General features: G+C 40.1%; 1 protein-coding gene across 4 annotated transcripts in view; it reads right to left on the bottom strand.

Annotated features, from left to right (window-relative positions):
• Positions 1-478: 478 nt before the first annotated feature.
• caps2 (calcyphosine 2) overlaps positions 479-20,238 on the bottom strand; it is a 52,266-nt gene continuing 32,506 nt past the window's right edge. For 3 of the 4 annotated variants that reach the window (XM_072551801.1, XM_072551802.1, XM_072551803.1), the window contains 9 exons: positions 18,859-18,933; positions 16,440-16,535; positions 14,134-14,227; positions 13,359-13,477; positions 10,278-10,345; positions 8,665-8,819; positions 5,698-5,817; positions 3,606-3,702; positions 480-2,588 (listed from right to left, as the gene is read on the bottom strand). In XM_072551801.1, coding sequence (XP_072407902.1) covers positions 2,413-2,588; positions 3,606-3,702; positions 5,698-5,817; positions 8,665-8,819; positions 10,278-10,345; positions 13,359-13,477; positions 14,134-14,227; positions 16,440-16,535; positions 18,859-18,933 — 1,000 coding nt within the window. In that variant the 3' untranslated portion in view covers positions 480-2,412. Of the gene's footprint in view, positions 2,589-3,605; positions 3,703-5,697; positions 5,818-8,664; positions 8,820-10,277; positions 10,346-13,358; positions 13,478-14,133; positions 14,228-16,439; positions 16,536-18,858; positions 18,934-20,238 lie in introns of all 4 variants that reach the window. The other variant, XM_072551804.1, reaches the window with a different exon arrangement.

Genomic DNA, 20,238 nt, shown 5'->3' with positions numbered 1-20,238 from the left:
GTCATTTGTCTTTTGTTAAGTACCATGGGGTCATTGTTAAAATCGCAGCATGCTAGTTGGTGAAATTTAACTTTAATTAATAATTGATTAATTGCTTGCCCAAATCACTAGGATTGTCCCTGCTCCTCTTCCAATGATGTCATGAAAGCTTTTTACATCCACGTATGAAGGTTAAGGAGACTTCAGTCTGTGATCATGGCTGAAAGATGGTGCCTTTGGACTGTGCAGAGCTTACTCTCTACTGTGCCCTTTGGCCTGGAGTTGGTGTTAAGGTCTGAGTAAGACTCAAACCTATGATTTTCTGACTCAAGGTTGAGAGTAGAAACCATTAACTATGTATTGGTAGTAGCACTCTTGTCAGACTTTAAAAACGCAATGTCAGGTTGTTCCTCCTCCCTTGCTGATGTTTTGGTGTGTAGAGGATCATATTTGCATCAAAATCCATTTGGCAATTCATTTAATTATAATGCACTTCATTCATGTTAAGAAATGATGTTACAATTTAAAAATTAAAATGTCAAAAGCAAAAGATTAATCAAAATACATGCAGTCCAAGTACATCTAATCAAATACATTAGAACACTGTCAACAAGTAGTTTAACTATTTATCATCATAGTAATTTTCTCTATTTAAATAGAAATAAATTAATATAACTTAATTAGTAACAATTCTCAACAGGCCTCCAAGGATGAAGTTGTCTCTTTATATTTTTCATGGCATTTGTAGGGTTGGTGAGCTAGGTAGGCAGCGTTACATATAATGAGTGACCATCTTATACTTTAAATGAAGAATTGAGTGCAGAAGAGCAACACTTGAGGCCATCAATACAAGACAGTCACCAAATTTTCAGCAGGGAATTCAGATTGAACTTCTCTTCCCAGACAGATCTCATGACCAGCCAAAGACACAGTGGTGTAGTGTTAATATCCCTGGGCTAATAATACAGAGGCTAGACTAATAGTGAAGAACACTGGTTTGGTAGTTGGTAGAACTTAAATTCAATCAAGACAACTGGAGTTGAAAACTAGTCTCATGATGACAATTATCATTGTAAAGACCTATCACATTCATTAATGCCCTTTAGCAAAGGAAATCTGGCCTGCACATGATTCCAGATCCACAGCAATGTGTTCACTCTTGACTGCTCTCTGAAACGGCCTTTAAATCACTCCATTCAAAGGCAATTAGGGATGGGTGACAAACGCTGGCAGCATCAGCAGCCCCACATTCCTTAAAGCATAAAGGAAGAGAAATCAAACAGATGAGGGCAAATTGCAAGGATGCATTTAAGGCAAAGCTGGAGATATTCACAAGGGAGAAAGGAATGGGAGGTTATGAAGAAGGGTGGTTAGAGTGAAGCTTGTTTTGAGCACAAATGTCCAAATGCTCTGTTGTAAAATCCTATATAATTCAACACAAGGTATCACTGAAATAGTTAATGGGAAAAATAACCTTCTTCCAATCTGGCATTTTTTTGCCTGAAAAGGAAACCATATGCATAGATCAATCTTCAGAAAACTCAGACTCCAAGGGGACATTCAGCACCTACAAGTAACAACCTCATATGTAATACTTGCAGCAGAGTTTGGTTCCAAGCAATCTGCTTCAACTGTAAGGAAGTGTAGCAGATGATGTCATCATAATTCTGAGGCTACATTCCTATCAACTCACACAAGAAGGAGGCTAACTGCCAATCAATTTGCCATTGAAAATTTATAGATTTTGTTCCATATTCTGCACTTAAAACTTATTCATTTGAGGCAAGATTTAAATTTATGTAGCATCTTTCACAACCTCAGGACATCCCGATTGCTGTTCAGTCAAGTAAGTACTTCTGAAGTGTAGTGCTTACCATAATAAGAGCTTACAATTGAATGCATGAACAGGGTATTTATCGGTGGCTGTACTTAAAGATCAAATTGCCCTCATCACCTCTCAAATGCTCCAAAAATAAAGCACACACCATAAAATCAACCAGACTGCTTGTTAGGCATTAAACATTAGTACAAATTTGTTGTTACAATTTGGAACATATTTTGTTGGTCCTGCATTTACAATGAGAACAAGTTCACCAAGTAGGTGGAAGAGCAGAAACCATGAGGATTGAGACTTCATTTTTACAATGGGCAGATAACTGGGCAAGCTGCCTTCTTCACGCTGGGTTCTAGAATTGGTTCTGATATTCCCTTACCTGGAAAATCTACACTGGAGAATGGATATTGCAAAGAATAAAATATGGTTATAAAACCTAATTATACCTACACCTTGACTGCAAATCCAAAGATCTCATAATAACACAAAACATTCTTTGCAACAATCAACTTGAACACATTTTTGTAAACAGCACATCGATGGAAAATAGCTTGCACAGAAATAATGAACATTCCAGTTTTGTCTTAAGTTCTGCTGTCTCACACTGCCCAACAATTCCTCATTATGTTAGCAAAATCTTCATCATTTGCAACTTCAAGGCTGATCCCCTCATAATAAGCTTCAAATTCAATGTAAGTGACTTCTCCAGAATTGATGCAGTTCTCCTGTAATGTGTCCAGGAATGATGTTCGAATTTGCTGCTCTGAACATTCTCCTGCAACATGATAGGAAAGGTAATGATATTGGATCAGAGCCCAGGAGACGTGTGTGGAGAAACTAATGTCTTCCCATGCTATGCCAGATCTAGAAGATGTGCAACTATGCAGTGGCTGCCCCCCCCCCCTACCCCCCAGAAGATTTCTTACCTTCCCTGGTGATATTCCAGCATCAATGAAGACATAATGGATGGTTGGGTAAAGCAAGATAACCAAAGGCATCTTGTTGCTTCAGTTTCACAATATACTGAGGTCTGAAATTGTGTTCCAAAATCATTGGTGTTTGGGACAGTACCTCATATGGTGGTGAATGCAGAATTCTCTACCACAAAAGGCTGAAGGCCAAATTACTGAATTTATTTCAGAAATACTAACACTAAGGGCAACAAGAGGTATGGGTAGAGAGTGCAAGTCTGGCTTTGAGGGAGAGAATCAGCTATGACCACAATGAATGGCGGAGCAGGCTCAATGGGCCAAATAGCCTACTCCTGCTATTTTCTATATTTTTGAGATCTTAGGAAGGATATTATTAAGCTGAAGAAGAATCAGAAGAGATTTACCAGGATGTTGCTGGGTGCAGAAGGTTTGAGTTATAAAGATCGGCTGGGACTTTTTTTACTGGAGCATACGAGGTTGAGAGACAACCTGATAGAAGTTTATAAAATAATGAGAGATATAGATAGGGTTAATGGTAGTTGTCTTTTCCATAGGATGGGGGATGTCATGACTAGGGGGCACATTTAACGTGAGAGGAGAGATTTAAAAGAGGCATGAGTGGCTAATCTTTTACACAGAGGGTGGTTCATGTGTGGAATGAACTTCCTGAGGATGTGGCAGATACAGGTACAGTTACAACATTTAAAAGACATTTGGATAGATACAAATAGGAAGGTTTGGAGAGCTATGGGCCAGAAGCATGCAGGTGGGACTGGTTTAGTTTGAGTTTCTGTTCAGCATAGATTGGTTGGACCAAAGGTTCTGTTTCCATGCTCAATGACTCTATGAGCATTGATTACCTGATAAGACTTTCGGGTGTTTCCTTCCATTGTAGAACTTACTAATGTCATTCACAGAAACACTGCCTGTTTTATTCGGATCAAGCTTCATATATGCCTGTGAAGATAAACCAAATGATAAAAGCTGCCATAACATGTTCTCCAAAGCAAACAGCTATCATTTCTTTAATATTAAAAATTGTGTTTCAAATACACCTCTGGCATACTTCATTACTGATACAGCTTAATTCTGAAGTGGCAAGTGTTTCATCTGGACAAATGCAAGAATGGAAAATTTCAAACAACATGCCAACCAATCAGGATTCTTTTCTTGTGGAGTTTAAATTGTTGTGATCATTCAAAATTTGAATTATTGCACTTATCCTAATAATCTTTTCATGCAATATGAAAAGCTTTGGTAACATCTCTCAACTGGATTCAAGTTCTATGCCTGAGAGTAACTGTTAATCTGCAGTTACTTCCCCAAAGAATGGTTAAGTTCTGAGTGACCCACAGACTGTGTTTACTAATTACAAATTAATCTCCTGGTCTTAAAGGGACAGTCATGACTTAAACATATAGTGTAATATTTAATTAAAGCAGTTGGCCATCTCAAAATGCTAAGTCACAACCTCACTTCAAAAAAAGAGAGAAGAAATGAAGATTCTGAAACTTGTGCACTGGAAGGAGAGAAGAATGCTCAACTCTGGTGACCACAGTCATCCCCAGTGATGCTTAGCCCTGATGGTCTACGAACTAGCCAGACTAGACATTGATTTAGCAGATGTTGCCAGATCTGCCAAGCTTTCCCAGCAACTTCTGTTATTGATATAGCAGTCCTGACTGAGGTCCACATCTCAGAGCAAGGCAGCCTGACAGAATACAAATGCTAGCTGTACTCGTTTCTGGTTCACCACAAGGTGAACAATGCCTCCTCAGTATAACCTTGGTGGTGAGAATGATTATCATCACTAAACATTCAATAGGCTAACCCTATTGCATCATGTACCTGCACCTCCTGCTCCAAGATTGGCATCTGCAATTCTCATCATCGTTTCTGCTCCAATCCTGAAAGCTAACCCAGCTAACACAGGCAGGTTTTACACATTTCCGTTAACTCATTAAGAATAACCTTCCGAAGGTCAAAAATGACATCCTTGACATCCCATCAAATTGAGAGCAGAGGTGTGTTTTGAGTTTTTGACTGACATCTAGCAGGGTATATATAGCCCTCTTTTGAGGTGATTTCTATAACATACAGGTTGAGATTCCATAAAAAGCTTCCTGCCATACAGAACTAGACATCCATTGGCCTGCTTTATGCCTTCATTCCTGACCCGAAACATCGATTTTCCTGCTCCTCGGCTGCTGCCTGACCTGCTGTGCTTTTCCAGCACCATTCTATTCTGGACACTCATTTCCAGCATCTGCAGTCCTCACGTTTGCCTATTTTATACCACAGATGTGGCCATGGAAGAAATTTTCAGGTTACAGCTATCAGGAACGTAAAACAGGTAGTTTAAAAAGATTTCTGTCCTTTGGCCATTAAACATCCCACTTGATCTTGTTGAATCCAACTTTACTGGTTTTGTACCATTGTACAAGCTAAAATAATTCCCACTGAATCTTGCTGACAAGAGAGACACATTGCCAAGGCTTAATACCTTGCACCCACCAGGACAAATGTAAAAGTCCTAAATTTCAAAAGGTCACAACAACTTATTCAACCAAAATAAGGGATACTGACTGGTCAAGGTATTGTCATGGATAATGCTATGAAGAATTCATTTTGTTTGCATTAAGCTTCACCTGACCCAGTTATGCAGCCCGTTCTGTGTAAATTGCTGATTTCATTTGCCAACAAGATAGCAAATTTATGACTCTCCAGAACTAGTTTATCATCTGTCCATTATCAAGGCATCCTAGAATGCAAAATGGATCAGATGAATGCAAATCTTTATTACATAGAAGTTAGAAATCTGTTGTTTTATATCTGAAAGTAAACCCTCAATAGATTATTATTTATGAACAGAAGCTCGACTTTGACCCAAGTTTATTGTCCATCCCTTCTAACATACCAATAATGTAACACTGAGAAAGTTAACTGCCTTACCTTCCTAACGAATGCTTTACGAAACTCGTTCATTTCTCCAATGATGACTTGAATAAACTGGTAATAGTCTATTTCACCATCACCACCCTGGTCCAGTAGAAGCCATACAGACTCAAAGTCCTACAAAAACAGACATTTATAATGCATGCTACAGTTTTAAATATCCTAATTTCTGATAAACTAAATAATCCAATTTTGGAGCTGGTTTCCAAAATTCCAGTAGATCACAAAATAAGTCCACCTCCAGAGAAGGAATTTACTCAAACAATTTACTATTTGTTAGTGTCAGAGTAAATCTTTTAGATTATTTAGTAGATTGCTTTGCACTTTTAAAAAAAAACTTGAAAAGTTCAGGCCAGTTTTGCCGGCCATACCAATGTTTACATTAATAAACTTTAATGAAGTTTCAGAATTCATTTAGATCTCCACAGCAAACATTGTTGTTTTAATTTACAACTTGAAATTTGAAAACTTATTTCTTCCTCTTGAACTGAAACTACCTGTTCAAAGAGATTCATTTCATGATTTAAGAGTAGGTGTCAGGCAAATGATTTATATGTTTACCAAGAAATCTACAAGCACGGACAGCTATGCATGCACAACACTAGCAAGTATATTACAACATGTTGGAAGAATGGGCACATGACCAAGAGAACACAATTCAAATTCCAGTTTGGTCATTTAAGTGGTTGATTTCCATCTCTGAAACATGGAAATAAAGAGCTATTATTCGTAAAAATGTTGTAGAGCACCCAAATGTTTAAACAAATGAACTTTAAAGAAGGAAGTGGGCGGCACGGTGGCACAGTGGTTAGCACTGCTGCCTCACAGCGCCAGAGACCTGGGTTCAATTCCCGCCTCAGGCGACTGACTGTGTGGAGTTTGCACGTTCTCCCCGTGTCTGCGTGGGTTTCCTGCGGGTGCTCCGGTTTCCTCCCACAGTCCAAAGATGTGCGGGTCAGGTGAATTGGCCATGCTAAAATTGCCCGTAGTGTTAGGTAAGGGGTATGGGTGGGTTACGCTTCGGCGGGGCGGTGTGGACTTGTTGGGCCGAAGGGCCTGTTTCCACACTGTAAGTAATCTAATCTAATCTAATCTAATATAGAAACTTGTCACGGTTGTAGAGTGTGGCCTATACGTGATTCAATCGCCGAGCTGGGAATTTGTCTTGCAAACGTTTTGTCCCCTGTCTAGGTGACATCCTCAGTGCTTGGGATCCTCCTGTGAAGCGCTTCTGTGATCTTTCCTCCAGCATTTGTAGTGGTTTGAATCTGTCGCTTCCGGTTGTCAGTTCCAGCTGTCTGTTGCAGTGGCTGGTATATAGGGTCCAGATCGATGTGCTTATTGATTGAATCTGTGGATGAGTGCCATGCCTCTAGGAATTCCCTGGCTGTTCTCTGTTTGGCTTGCCCTATAATGGTAGTGTTGTCCCAGTCGAATTCATGTTGCTTGTCATAATTCGACTGGGACAACACTACCATTATAGGGCAAGCCAAACAGAGAACAGCCAGGGAATTCCTAGAGGCATGGCACTCATCCACAGACTCTATCAACAAACACATCGACCTGGACCCAATATACCAGCCACTACAGCGGACAGCTGGAACTGACAACCGGAAGCGGCAGAGACAGGCCACTATAAATGCCGGAGGAAACATCACAGAAGCGCTTCACAGGAGGCTCCCAAGCACTGACGATGTTACCTAGACAGGGGACGAAACGTTTGCAACACAAATTCCCAGCTCGGCGAACAGAACCACAACAACGAGCACCCGAGCTACAAATCTTCTCCCAAACTTTGAATACATGATTCAAGTTTTACAAAAATTGAGATTTACTCCAGTTTTACAATAATTGAGGTGGACTCTTAATTTCTAACTGAAATGGGATTCCAAGCTTTTCCAGATATATCAAATCTTGGAACAGCTTAGGGATGGTCTATAAATGCCAGCTTTGCTAATGTGATTGCATTAAAATAAAAGTGCTTTTGTATTGCAATATAGGATTTAATCATTCCAGTTTTACAATGCAGCCACATTACATTCACCTTTTCAGCTCACAAACAAACACTGGTATCTCCCGCCATAAACACTAAAGAGATAATCTAAAATTCTGCTAGCAAGTGTCAATTACCAATCAATTCTGTGTTCGGTGATTGACAAAGGCACTCTACCCAGCATGGGCTAGATTTTGACATTCTTATATTCATTTTCAAATCCCTCCACAGCCTTGTCCCTCTCCCCTCTATAATCTCCTTCAACCTGTCAAGATATCTGTGCTCCTGTAACTCTAGCCACTGTCGTACCCCTGATTTTCTTTGCATTTCTGGTAGCAGCCATACCACCAACTGCCTAGACCCAATTTATTAGACCCTGTTTTAGTCCCATTTTCTGCAGGACATCACCTCCACACTGATTGTGCCCATGAACATGCTTCACCAAACCAGTGGCCTATAGTGGCATTATCATTAAACTATTTAATTTAGAAACTCAGCTAATGTTCTGGGCACCATGGCAGATGGTGGCATTTGAATTCAATAAAGACTCAGGGATGACTGAAACCAATGTCGATTGTTAGGGAAAATCCATCTGGATTCACGTAAGTCCTTGAGGGAAGTAAAACTGCCATCCATACTGCCTGCTCTGGTTTACATGTGTCTCCACACCCACAGCAATGTGGTTGAGTTGTAACTGCTTCTGGGTAATTAGAGATGGGCAGTAAATACTAGCTAAGCCAAAGATCCCCATATCATGAGGGTGAGTAAAAAAAGTTTCCCACTGTAATTCTTTGTACCTCCATCACTCCAACTTTAAAATGTTCCTTACAGACTACATCTTTGACCTTACTGTGAGTCACCTGTCCTTACAATTCCTTATATAGTTCAGTGTCAAATAATTTCCCTGTTTTAAACATTCTAAGATGCTTCAATTAAGTTAGAGGTGTAGAATAAATAAAGTTTGTTCTGACCTTGTCAGCTAGCTCCAAGTGGAACTCCGTCAGACCCTGTTTTATTTCCATTCTTGACAGCACACCACCTCCACACTGATCATGTTGGTGAAAAAATTTCACCAAACCAGTCATCGTGCGAACCCCTCTCTTCACAAGTTTTTCTTTCATCAGTCCTTATTTTTGAGCAACAAAAAGAAATTTCAATTTGAATTTCTGTGCGCGATAGAGCTTTTGATGATCATAATCCCTTTCAATTTAATTTATCAGGAATACTTGCAGCTCTCCTACTATTGTGCTCAGAAGTCGTGAATCAAAGTCATACAGTTGAAAGGTTTAATTGCTAAACTGGGTTGTTTGGTTAGGTCCCAACAAGAATCTTGGTAACTATAGCAGAGAAGTCAACTAAAGATGAGCAAACTGCTCATAACAGCTAAGGCACAGGTTAGATCTAGTGGAGTTACAGTTCACTCCGTGTCTGAGTTGTAATGACAGCATGTATTCTTCACATGTATGTTGTGGCCTGGAACTTTGAATAGTGATAATAAAACCTTCAATGTTCTTTCCAAGCATTGGCTGACCAGGACTCTCACTTGATCTTAGCACCTGCCGTTGTTGTGTGTTGGAAGGATTGGGAGGTTGATGCTCAACCTGTTTGGCCATTTTATGAATGCACCTTCTTATGTCATCAAGTCTGGAGGTAGGATTGGAATTCACACCCAGAGTTTCTCATTCAGAGACATCACCTACTGTGCAAGAGACCTCAGATCATGTAGTCACATTTCTGGAGGCAGTCCAGAAAAGGTTCACTAGGTTGGTCCCAAGGATGGAGGGACTATGTTATGAGGAGAGGTTGAATAGGTTGGGCCTGTACTCATTGGAATTTAGGAGAGTAAGAGGAGACCTCATTGAAACACAAGATTGGTAGAGGGCTTCACAGGTAGATGTGGAGAGGTTGTTTCCCTTTGTGAGAGTAACTTGGACCGGGGCATAATCTCAGAGTAAGGATTCTCCCATTTAAGACAGAGATGAGAAGAAATTTGCTTGAACAATCCACAAGACCAAGAATTCGAACAGTCTTCAGTGAGGTTTCACATCTTTTCTACTTTTACAACATCAAATTATGCAGAAAGCACACAGAGTAATACATGTTCCTCAACATTGGTTAACCTCTTCCTAGATGATGTAGCTAGTCAAAAATGAAATAATATTGAACTTGCATCTGAAGAAAAGTATCATAATGAAAACGGTATATAAACAGGAAGTACTGGAGAAATTCAGCAGGTCTGACATCATCAGTGGAGAGAGGAACAGAGTTAACATCCAATATAGGTCTTCTTCAGAACATATTCTATATCACAGTCATGTCAAACTCAAAACATTAATTGTGTTTCTTTCTCCACAGACACTACCAGTGCTGAGCTGCTGAGTACATCTCCAGTATTAATTCATTTTAATTCAGCATTCACAATATTTTGCTTTTATAATTAAAGGATTTTAGGTTGATAAAAATAAACACTGCATTTACAAGCTAATGAATGTGAAAGATAAAAGCTAATGGTCTTTGTAGACAACTCAGTTTGGATGCAGAAATTTACTGTTTTTGCATCACGAATGTGTACTTTGATTTTCACCTTGCACAGATAGAATGGTATTTCTGTCATCAATCTCTTGTTGAGTGAAAGCTGGATTGCTGCCAGTCCTGTAGCAAATTAAGAGAAAAAAAAGCTGTATTTTAAAATCAAACAAAAACAGACTACTGTATGCATTTTGTAGCTGCAGTTCAAAATGATTCTTCATACTTTAGCACACATTTTCTCTCCAGGGTCATGCCCTGAATTACAGGTGGTGTCATCTATAGTTGGTGACTGCAGACATCTGCAATAGAAACGAAATGCAAGAGAAACACCATAAGTTTGGCAGCACATATGGAGATGGGAGGAGGATGAGGGAAATGACATTGGTTCAGAATTTGAGTATGCTTCGGAGTTCTGAAGAAGATTAATTTTGGATACGAAATGCTATGTCTCACTCTCTACAGATTTGCGCTTTGTTTTTTCAGATTTCCAGTATCCACAGTAATTGGATTTCTTTTTGTAGACTTGTGTGTTGGTACGGTGTTATAACTTGGCAAGATCCTGCAGTGGTTTGCCGATAGCTGACCAGAGGTCTACTGTTCTTACCACCAGCCAATAGTTTGTGCGTTGGAAGGATTTACAAGTTGATACTCAATCTGAGTCATACAGCCATAGAGATTTTACAACACAGAACAAGATCCTTGAGACCATCACGTTTGTGATCAAACATCTATCAGAAGAAACTCGATTATCCGAATGTCAGATTATCCAGCAAGATCGCAAGGTCCCGATGCTTGGCTAAGCTGTGTTATCCAGCATTCGATTATCTGGAATTCAATTAACCAAACAAAACACTCCCCACCTGTGTTCTTCCGATAATTGAGGTTCCTCTGTATTCTAATCCCATTTCTCAACGCTCGGCCTGTAGCCTTGTGTACTGTTTCAAGTGCTCATCTAAATAGAGCTCCCATCTCTACCACCATTTTGGCAGTAAGTTCTGGATACTCACAATCGTTTGGATGAAAAGTGTCTTCCCCCACATTCCCTCTAAACCTCCTGCTTCTTAGCTTAAAGCTCAGCCCTTGGTTATTGACCCTTTTATTAAGGAGTAAAGCCTCTCTGTATCTAGCCTGTCCATTCCAATCAGAACTTTGTACATCACAATAAGATCCCCTTTAGCCTTCCATGCCCTAAGGAAAACAACCCCACCCTATCTAGTCTCTCTTCATATCTGAATCGTTCCAGCGCAGGTACCATCTTGATGAATTTCCTTTGTACCCTCTCTGTGCAATGATGTCCTTCTTGCAGTGATCAGTACTGCACACAGCAGTGGCCTAACATTACATACAGCTCCATCATAAACTTCTTGATCTTGTACTTAATGGCTTGCCCAATAAGTATCCCATTCTTAACCATTTTATCCATTTATCCTGCTGTCTTCAAGGATCTATGGACATGCACATCAAAGCCCCTCTGATCCTCTGTACTTTATGGTATCCTACCGTCAAATGTTTCCTTTCTCATTTTGTCAGTCCACCAAGCATCACCTTACACTTTTCATGATTAAATTTCAATTACTTATGTTCAGCCCAACTGACTGACCCGTCTTTATCGTCTTGTGGTGTTTGTATGAATCATGAATGCACTTTCTGCGACCACCAAGTCCTAGAGTGGGGCTTAAACCTATAGTTTCTAACTCAAGATAGCCTTCCACTCCACCACAAGACCTCCCATATGCTAACTACTAAATTTAATTGCAATCCTCACTACTAGTGTTTTTGAACCTTTTCATGAGAATGTTCATTTCCCACTCCAACATCCCTTGAGAAAGTGTGAGCCACCTTCTTGAAATGCAGCAGTCAATGAGGCATAGGCACACTCAGGAGAAAATGAGGACTGCAGATGCTGGAGATCAGAGTTGAAGAGTGTGGTGCTGGAAAAGCACAGCTGTTCGGGCAGCATCTGAGGAGCAGGAGAGTTGACATTTCGGGCATAAGTCCTTCATGAGGAAGGGCTCACAGTGCTTCTTCCTTAACCAGGTTAATGCAACTCTGACTTGTTGCTGGATTTCAGAAGGCAAACGTCAACCACATGTAGGCCAAACAGAATAACATGGCAAATTTCTCCCCGAAGGACATCAGTGAACAAGATGAATTTTTACAACAATTGAGGAAAGCTTTTACAATAATTCAATCCATTTATTGATTAGACTATAATTTTATTCCAACTTTATTAACTTATTGAATTATAATTCCACCAGCTGCATTAGTCTGGTCTAGTAATCCAGAAGCCCAGTATCGTTATATTGTGCTACCATGATCAAATCTGACCTCTGCAGCATTCTAGCCTGGTTTTATATATTAACTCCATGATGAGCCTCAAACCCCATGTTCACCATTCACTATCAAGACTGTCTTCTTCCATCCCCACAATATTACGCAGACTAACCATGCTGATATTCATATCTTTGTTGTCCAATACTGTGTTCTGTGAGGTGGTCAGTACACTTAAAAGTCATGCTCATGATATAATGAGTACGTTTCAGTATGTAATGTGAGCATTTAAAAGGTCTCACATTCCAGCTTATCTTGAACCATTTGAAGCATGACACTCTGCTGGGAGTATGTTATTACAAACTAGTCCACTGGGAATACGTCATAACATACTAGTTTATACACCGAGACACATGCATACAAATGAAAAATACTATATTGTGTAATAACTAGTTGTAATAAATTTGTGCTGGATTCTTAAATACCATAATATTTTTGCCTTGTTTCTTATGTTGTGGGTGATGGCATAAGCAATCCTGTATTAGGTAAATACACCTTGTTGGAGGCAAACTCACATTATTAGAGTAGACTATCCCTGCTTTGGGGTGCTATAGAGGTAGTTTTTAAGGAGTGTCTTCAAAAGGAAACCACTATCTAGACAGAGTTACTCCCAATTATTTTAATTGTGTGTCAGACTATCTATTTTGATGGTCAAATGTAGACTCCATTCTGGATAGAATGATCTCCACATGTTTAAGGTCCCTTAAAACCATCCTGAGGAGTTTGCTTTATCTATCACCACAACTCATTACTCCTTTATTGAGTTTTGTAAAAACTGGTAATAAGAGGTTCTTCAAGTACTTACAGCAATGAGGTCTTTGCAATTTCATCAATCTCAATGATTCGTAAGATTAATAACCGTTTCTCTTGGATACTTGCCGGGAGACTAACATGCTGTGAAGTCAGGAAGGTTAGATTTGTACCCTGGCAGAGAAAATAAAGAAATATAAAAATTTAACACTGTACACAAAAACAAGGTACAACCCCATCAGTCTTCTCAGGTCAACCTACAGACCCAATGACACTATTTTAAAGAGAAGTTATTCCAAATGTCCTGGCCAATATTTTATTTCTGAACTCTTATTGTCAAAATAGATTAAATCATGATGAGCACATTCTCTTTGAGTAAGCTTCCTACATGCATTTGATGCTTCGTTTCAAAATAGCCACTAGGCTTCAAATAGAATGGCTTTAAAGTGTTTTCAAGTTATGATAGGACCTGTTTAAGACTTTATTTCTTACTTAGCCTGGAGGTGAAGGACTGTGCATATCTTTGCAGACAACAGCAAAGCAATGAAAAAGATTGAAATCTGGATGAAATCACTGGGGTGGCACCAGGGATAAGGAGAAATTTCAGAAGCTACATAAGCCAAAATATGGGATTACCCGCCATAAAACCATTGTTGAAGCAATAATTATTTTCAGATGGAACTGGACAATTATTTGAAAAGCAAATTAATGTAAATAGATTGCAGTATGAACTGAAAAAGGGAAGATGACATTAGAATGACTGAAAAACACAGTTATGTAGAAATGATAACTTGTTTCTGTGCTGTAATGTTTAGGATTCTGATACCTACCACATAGATATCGCCAACATCATACTGTCTTCCCTTTCGCCTACCACACTGATGACAGTAAATGCCCCTTTGAATGAATGGTAGGGCTTTTGTCCTGAAAAAAAAATCCAAGTTTTTACTTTCAGGAAGTCAGAGTTAAAGGAACATCATTATCAAAGCTGAGTCTAAATATACAGGTCACTGCTAAGTGCCAAAACTTCTACATATCCTTTGAGGAATGTTTCCACTTTTCAGGAGTGCAAGGTGAAGGCACACTATTCATTGTAACACAGTTCAAGTAGACAAAGGGAATGTGTGACAGATCAGCCGTGTGCCTTGTTTCAAATCATAAAAGATTCCAGGAGTAGATTCCAGGAGTAAATTCCAGGGGAATTGCAAGGAGAGCAGGCATCACCAGTTAGGACTGGGCAAAAATTATGGCCTAATTGCCCTCAATAACTTGGTGTGGGTATTCCTTCTGAATCATTGCAGTCTTGGGTTATAGGTACACTCATGGTGCTTTTAGGGAAGGAGTTACAGATTTTGACCCAGCAATACAGAAGGAATGGGCAAGTAGTTCCAAGTTTGGAAGGTGTCTGGTTTATGACAATACTATGGCTTTGTCTTTTTTTAAAAGAGAGGTTTTGACTCACTGGTTACAATCTGTCTATTCAAAGCCAATAAAGTAAACTGCTTGTGAAGTCTTAGCTTTTTTTTAAAATTGGAACAATAGAAGCAGCATGAATGGGTAGAGTCACAGAACCAGGATTAGTTTAGCTTTTGAGGTGTTAAAGCTGCCATATATCACTCCCTGCTACAGTAAAAAGCTGAAATTTTCACTTTCTCATGTGAGACAATCTGTTTTACTGACTTTGTCTTTGATAAGAGTATGTTTATGAGATGTTACTATATTGGAACAGTTGCTGTTTAGCAGTTAAACCATCTATTATTCTGTTAAATTCTCCAATAGCATTAAGTTATTCCAATTTTGTTTGTACTTTAACGGTAGAGTAAGAATACATTGTTCTGGATTAGTGGCGCTGGAAGAGCACAGCAGTTCAGGCAGCATCCAAGTAGCTTCGAAATCGACGTTTCGGGCAAAAGCCCTTCATCATTCCTGATCCAGAATCTGGTTTCCAGCATCTGCAGTCATTGTTTTTACCTCGTTAAGAATACATTGTGTTTTGTTCAAAGCAGAGTAGTGTAACCAATTGAATTAAATCTGGAACACATCACCTTACACGCCTTTAAATAAAAGTTGATGTCTACGCTATCTCTTTGAAATACTTGAAGGAAGTTTGGTCTGGTCCATAACAGACTTGGAGGGGAATGGGCAAATAGTAATGTTCCTCTGCATTTTCTGCCTTTGTCCTTCTAGAACATCTCTTGCTTGAAAATGGCTTGTCTTAATTATCATCTGAAGCGAGATGGGCATAAATAGTGAAGAAAGCCCTCATACTCCAAAGACAAACAAAAGGTGAATTGTTTGCCAAGGGCACACTATCACAGATTACTTTGTGCGTTCAGTCTGGTTTCTCTAGTTAGGTGTGGTATAGTCTCTTGCAGCTGTCTTTTGTGTTCAGCATTGAAAAAAAAACCTTGACTCAGTTCTGGCATGCTGTCTTCAGACTGTGCACCTGTTAAGAGTGTCCCTTCAAGGAATCCAAGAGAAAATATGGATTAAGACAGCAGTGCAGCACTGTGTGTGGGAATACGGTCAAAAGTGCCAAGTTTCAGATGAGGTGTTAATCCGACAGCCTATCTGCACTCCGAAGTGATTGTAAAAAAGCAAAATTACTATTTTGAAGAGTGGGGGTGGGGGGGGGTGGTCTTTCAGTCTCTTGGACATAATTTATTACTGATTATCAGTCGCTAAGATAGATGTTACAAATTGTTGCCATGGCTCCCCAAAAACAGACACTTTAAAATTACTTAATTAGCTATGAAGTGCTTTGGGGTATCCTAAGGTTATGAAAAGTGCAAATCGCATAGAAAGTATTAACTGTCTTTCCAGATAAGCTTGAATTACAAAGATCGCACCTACTCTCAGTTTTAGAGTGTATTTGACTGGAAGCACAACTTCAGTTTTTAAAAAAAAACGCAATTTCAGATATTTGCCACATAGGTCAAAAGAAGAAAAACAAACCAGATGCATCTTCAACCAGACTGAACTAGATCACTAGATCACCACCAGTACAGGTCAGACACACTTGTGCACCATCTAATCCGAGTTAAGAATATGAGAAATAGGAGTAGATCATTCAGTATAATCATGGATCTAAATATTTATTTCCTGTGGCCCTGCTGTCTGATATGAGAAGACATACCTGTTTTTCCCAAACTGACGATGTTCGTATACTGTAAGAGACTTATCAAATGCAAAGAAGAAACCAATTAGTTCCCTGCACGCATCCCGCCCATTCCTGTTTGAAGAAAAAATGAATACAAAGTAGGCAGGTTCTTCATCCACGCAATCAGCATTCAAACATCGTACAACAGTAGGCCATTTGGCCCTTTGAGCCTGCTCTGCCACCCAATTAAGTTTGTGGGACACTGTTTCCATACACAACGCCATGCCAACTATCCCTAATCAGTCTTTGCCTCTCTTAAGTGCATGTAAATCCTTTCTCTCAGAATCCCCTCCAACTTACCCGCCATTGATTAGGAGAAAGTGAGGACTGCAGATGCTGGAGACCAGAGTTGAAAAATGTGATGCTGGAAAACACAGCAGGCCAGGCAGCATCCGAGGAGCAGGAGAATCGACGTTTTGGGCATAAGCTCTTCTTCAGGAATGAGGCTGGTGTGCCAAGCAGGCTAAGATAAAAGGTAGGGGGGAGGGGCGCTGGGAATAAGATAGGTGAAGGAGGTGAGGGTGATAGGCCGGAGAGGGGGTGGGGGCGGAGAGGTCGGGAGGAGGATTGCAAGTCAAGAGGGCAGTGCTGAATCTGGGGGCTTGGACTGAGATAAGGTGGGGGGAGGGAAAATGAGGAAACTGGAGAAACCTACATTCATCCCGTGTGGTTGGAGAGTTCCCAGGCGGAAGATGAGGCACTCTTCCTCCAGGTGTTATGTGGTCAGGGTCTGGCGATGGAGGAGGTCAAGGACCTGCATGTCCTTGGCGGAGTGGGAGGGGGAGTTAAAGTGTTCAGCCACGGGGCAGTTGGGTTGGTTGGTGCGGGTGTCCCAGAGGTGTTCCCTGAAACGTTCTGCAAGTAGACGGCCTGTCTCCCCAATGTAGAGGAGACCACATCGGGTGCAGCGGATACAGTAAATGATGTGTGTGGAGGTGCAGGTGAATTTGCGACAGATATGAAAGGATCCATTGGGGCCTTGGAGGGAGGTGAGGGGGGAGGTGTGGGCGCAAGTTTTGCACTTCTTGCAGTTGCAGGGGAAGGTGCTGGGAATGGAGGTTGGTTTGGTGAGGGGGAGTGAACCTGACGAAGGAGTCGCGGAGGGAGTGGTCTCTCCGGAACGCTGATATGGGTGGAGAGGGAAATATATCCCTGGTGGTGGGATCTGCTTGGAGGTGGCGGAAATGACGGAGGATGATACCTTTTATCTCAGCCCGCTTGGCACACCAGCCTCATTCCTGAAGAAGGGCTTATGCCTGAAACGTCGATTCTCCTGCTCCTCGGATGCTGCCTGGCCTGCTGTGTTTTCCAGCACCACTTTTTCAACTCTTGCCCACCATTGAGATCAGACTCACCAGTCCACAGTTTCCAGGTTTCTCCTAACAGCCTTTCTTAAATAAAGGCGCAACATTAGCCACTTTCCAGTCCTCTGGCATCTCACCCGTGGCTACAGATGACAGAAATATCTTTGCTCGTAGCACTACAATTTCTTCCTTAGCTTCCTACAAAATCCTGGTATACCTTGATCAGGTCCCAGAGATTCTTTCACCTTTATGTTTTTTAAGACCTCAAGCACCTCCTCTTCTGTAATGTGGACTGTTTTCAAGACGTGAATGTTTATTTCCCCAAGTTCCTTAGCCTCCATGTCTTTGTCTACATTAAATACTCATCATGAAGGAAGGGAACAGATTATATAGAAACCGTTTCCAGTAACTGAGGAGACTAGAATGGAAGATATTTGGGACCGTAATCACAAGAAAAGTCTTACCTAAAGATAAACTGACCAAAATATTAATTTAGTATCTCTCCCATCTCAGGCTCCATTCCCTTTGAAATAAAGGCCAACAGTCCATTTGCATTCCCCATTACCCACTGAACTTGATTGTTAACTTTTTGTTTTCATGTACTAGGACCCCAAATGCATCACTTTCACAGCTTTTTGCAAATAATGTCCAGCTCTTCTACTCCTCCTACTAAAGTGCATAATCTCGCATTTTCCCACAGTATATTCTATACCAAGATTTTACCCAATCATTTAGCCTTCCTAACCTGTCTATATCCTTCTGTAGACTCTAGACAATTCCTGAAGAAAAACGGCATTTATCTCAAACATTAACTCTGTTTCTCTTTAGGTAAAACATTTCTTGTGTTCTCTGTCCCAAACATCTTCCATTTGAGTCTCATTCTGGTCTTCTCAATTACTGGAAACAGTTTCTACCTAATCTATTCCCTTCCTTCATGATGAGGGAGGTTATTCTGGTCAACCTAGTTTATTTATCCATTACTCCCAAAACAGCATTCAACTGTTGCTTAAATTGCTGTTCACATTTTCTGAAAATACCAGGACACATGCACATCAACTCTTTAAAATACACTTGAATTTGATAAAATATACCTTGAAATAATCCGGGCATTGAAGCGCAGCTTGTTTGACAGCACATTTTCCGTCAATGTTGAACTTGTTTTTACCCTATTGAAGCAATAAATATCAATGATAAATTCAATGAAGGACTTCAGGAGAAATCTCTTTGATCAATAGAATGGGTACACCATGGGACTCATTACTACAGGTAGTAATCGATTTGGAGATGCCAGTGTTGGATCACGGTATACAAAGTTAAAAATCACACAACACCAGGTTATGGTCCAACAGATTTATTTGGAAGCACTAGCTTTTGGAGCGCTGCTCCTTCACCAGGTGATTGTGAAGAATAAGATTGTTAGACACAGAATTTATAGCAAAAGTTTACAGTGTGATGTAACTGAAATCATATATTGAAAACAATTCGGGTCTTTTTCAATATATAATTTCAGTTATATCACACTGTAAACGTTTGCTATAAATGCTGTGTCTTATAATCTTATTCTCCACAATCATCTTATGAAGGAGCAGTGCTTCGAAAGCTAGTGCTTCCAAATAAATCTGTTGGACTATAACCTGGTGTTGTGTGATTTTTAACTTGGTAGTAATTGAGGCAGATAACTTGGATATAATTACAGGGATCTGGATAAGTATGTGAGGATAAGATGGAGGTGATGGAATAGTGTAGTGGACTGAACTAGTAATGTATTAGACTGAACTCCAGGACATTGTTCTGGGAGCATGGGCTCACAATGGCAGATGGTGAAATTTGAATTCAATGAAATGTGGAATTAAAAACTAATCTAATGGTGATTGTTACTGATTGTTGTAAAAACCCCATCTGGTTCACAAATGTCCTAAAGGGAAGGAAATTTGCCAATTGTAATTTGTAAGTGCAAACCAAAGTGGAGTGTTGTTTATAAAACAAGAGAAACAGGGAGGAGTTAAGAAACCATCTTTTCATCTTTGGGACCAGTCCAATGTATAACAGTTTTTTTGCCATGTTTCAAAAACCCCATGTTTGAGTATACTGAGATTACACAGAACAGAGGGAGAAGTTAGTTAGTAATGCTTTACTTCTAATTGTACAATATCCTTCATTGTCTTTTTGGGGAGCATGAATCTATTTTTCCTTGAAAATGGCCAGAGAGTTCTCTGCATTTCTCACATCGGTGTGTGCACATTCTCCCCGTGTCTGCATGGGTTTCCTCCAGGTACTCCGGTTTCCTCCCACAGTCCAAAGATGTTCAGGATAGGTGAATTGGTCATGCTAAATTGCCCATAGAGTTAGGTGCATTAGTCAGGGATGGATATGAGGAGTTGGTCTGGGTGGGTTGCTCTTCGGAGGATCAGTGTGAACTAGTCGGGCAGAAGGGCCTGTTTCGACACTGTAGGGAATCTAATCTAATCTAA

Source organism: Chiloscyllium punctatum, chromosome 32 (genome assembly GCF_047496795.1).
Source record: "Chiloscyllium punctatum isolate Juve2018m chromosome 32, sChiPun1.3, whole genome shotgun sequence".
NCBI lineage: Eukaryota > Metazoa > Chordata > Chondrichthyes > Orectolobiformes > Hemiscylliidae > Chiloscyllium > Chiloscyllium punctatum.
The sequence above is the reverse complement of the archived record's forward strand: the minus strand, read 5'-3'. Positions and strand labels throughout refer to the sequence as shown.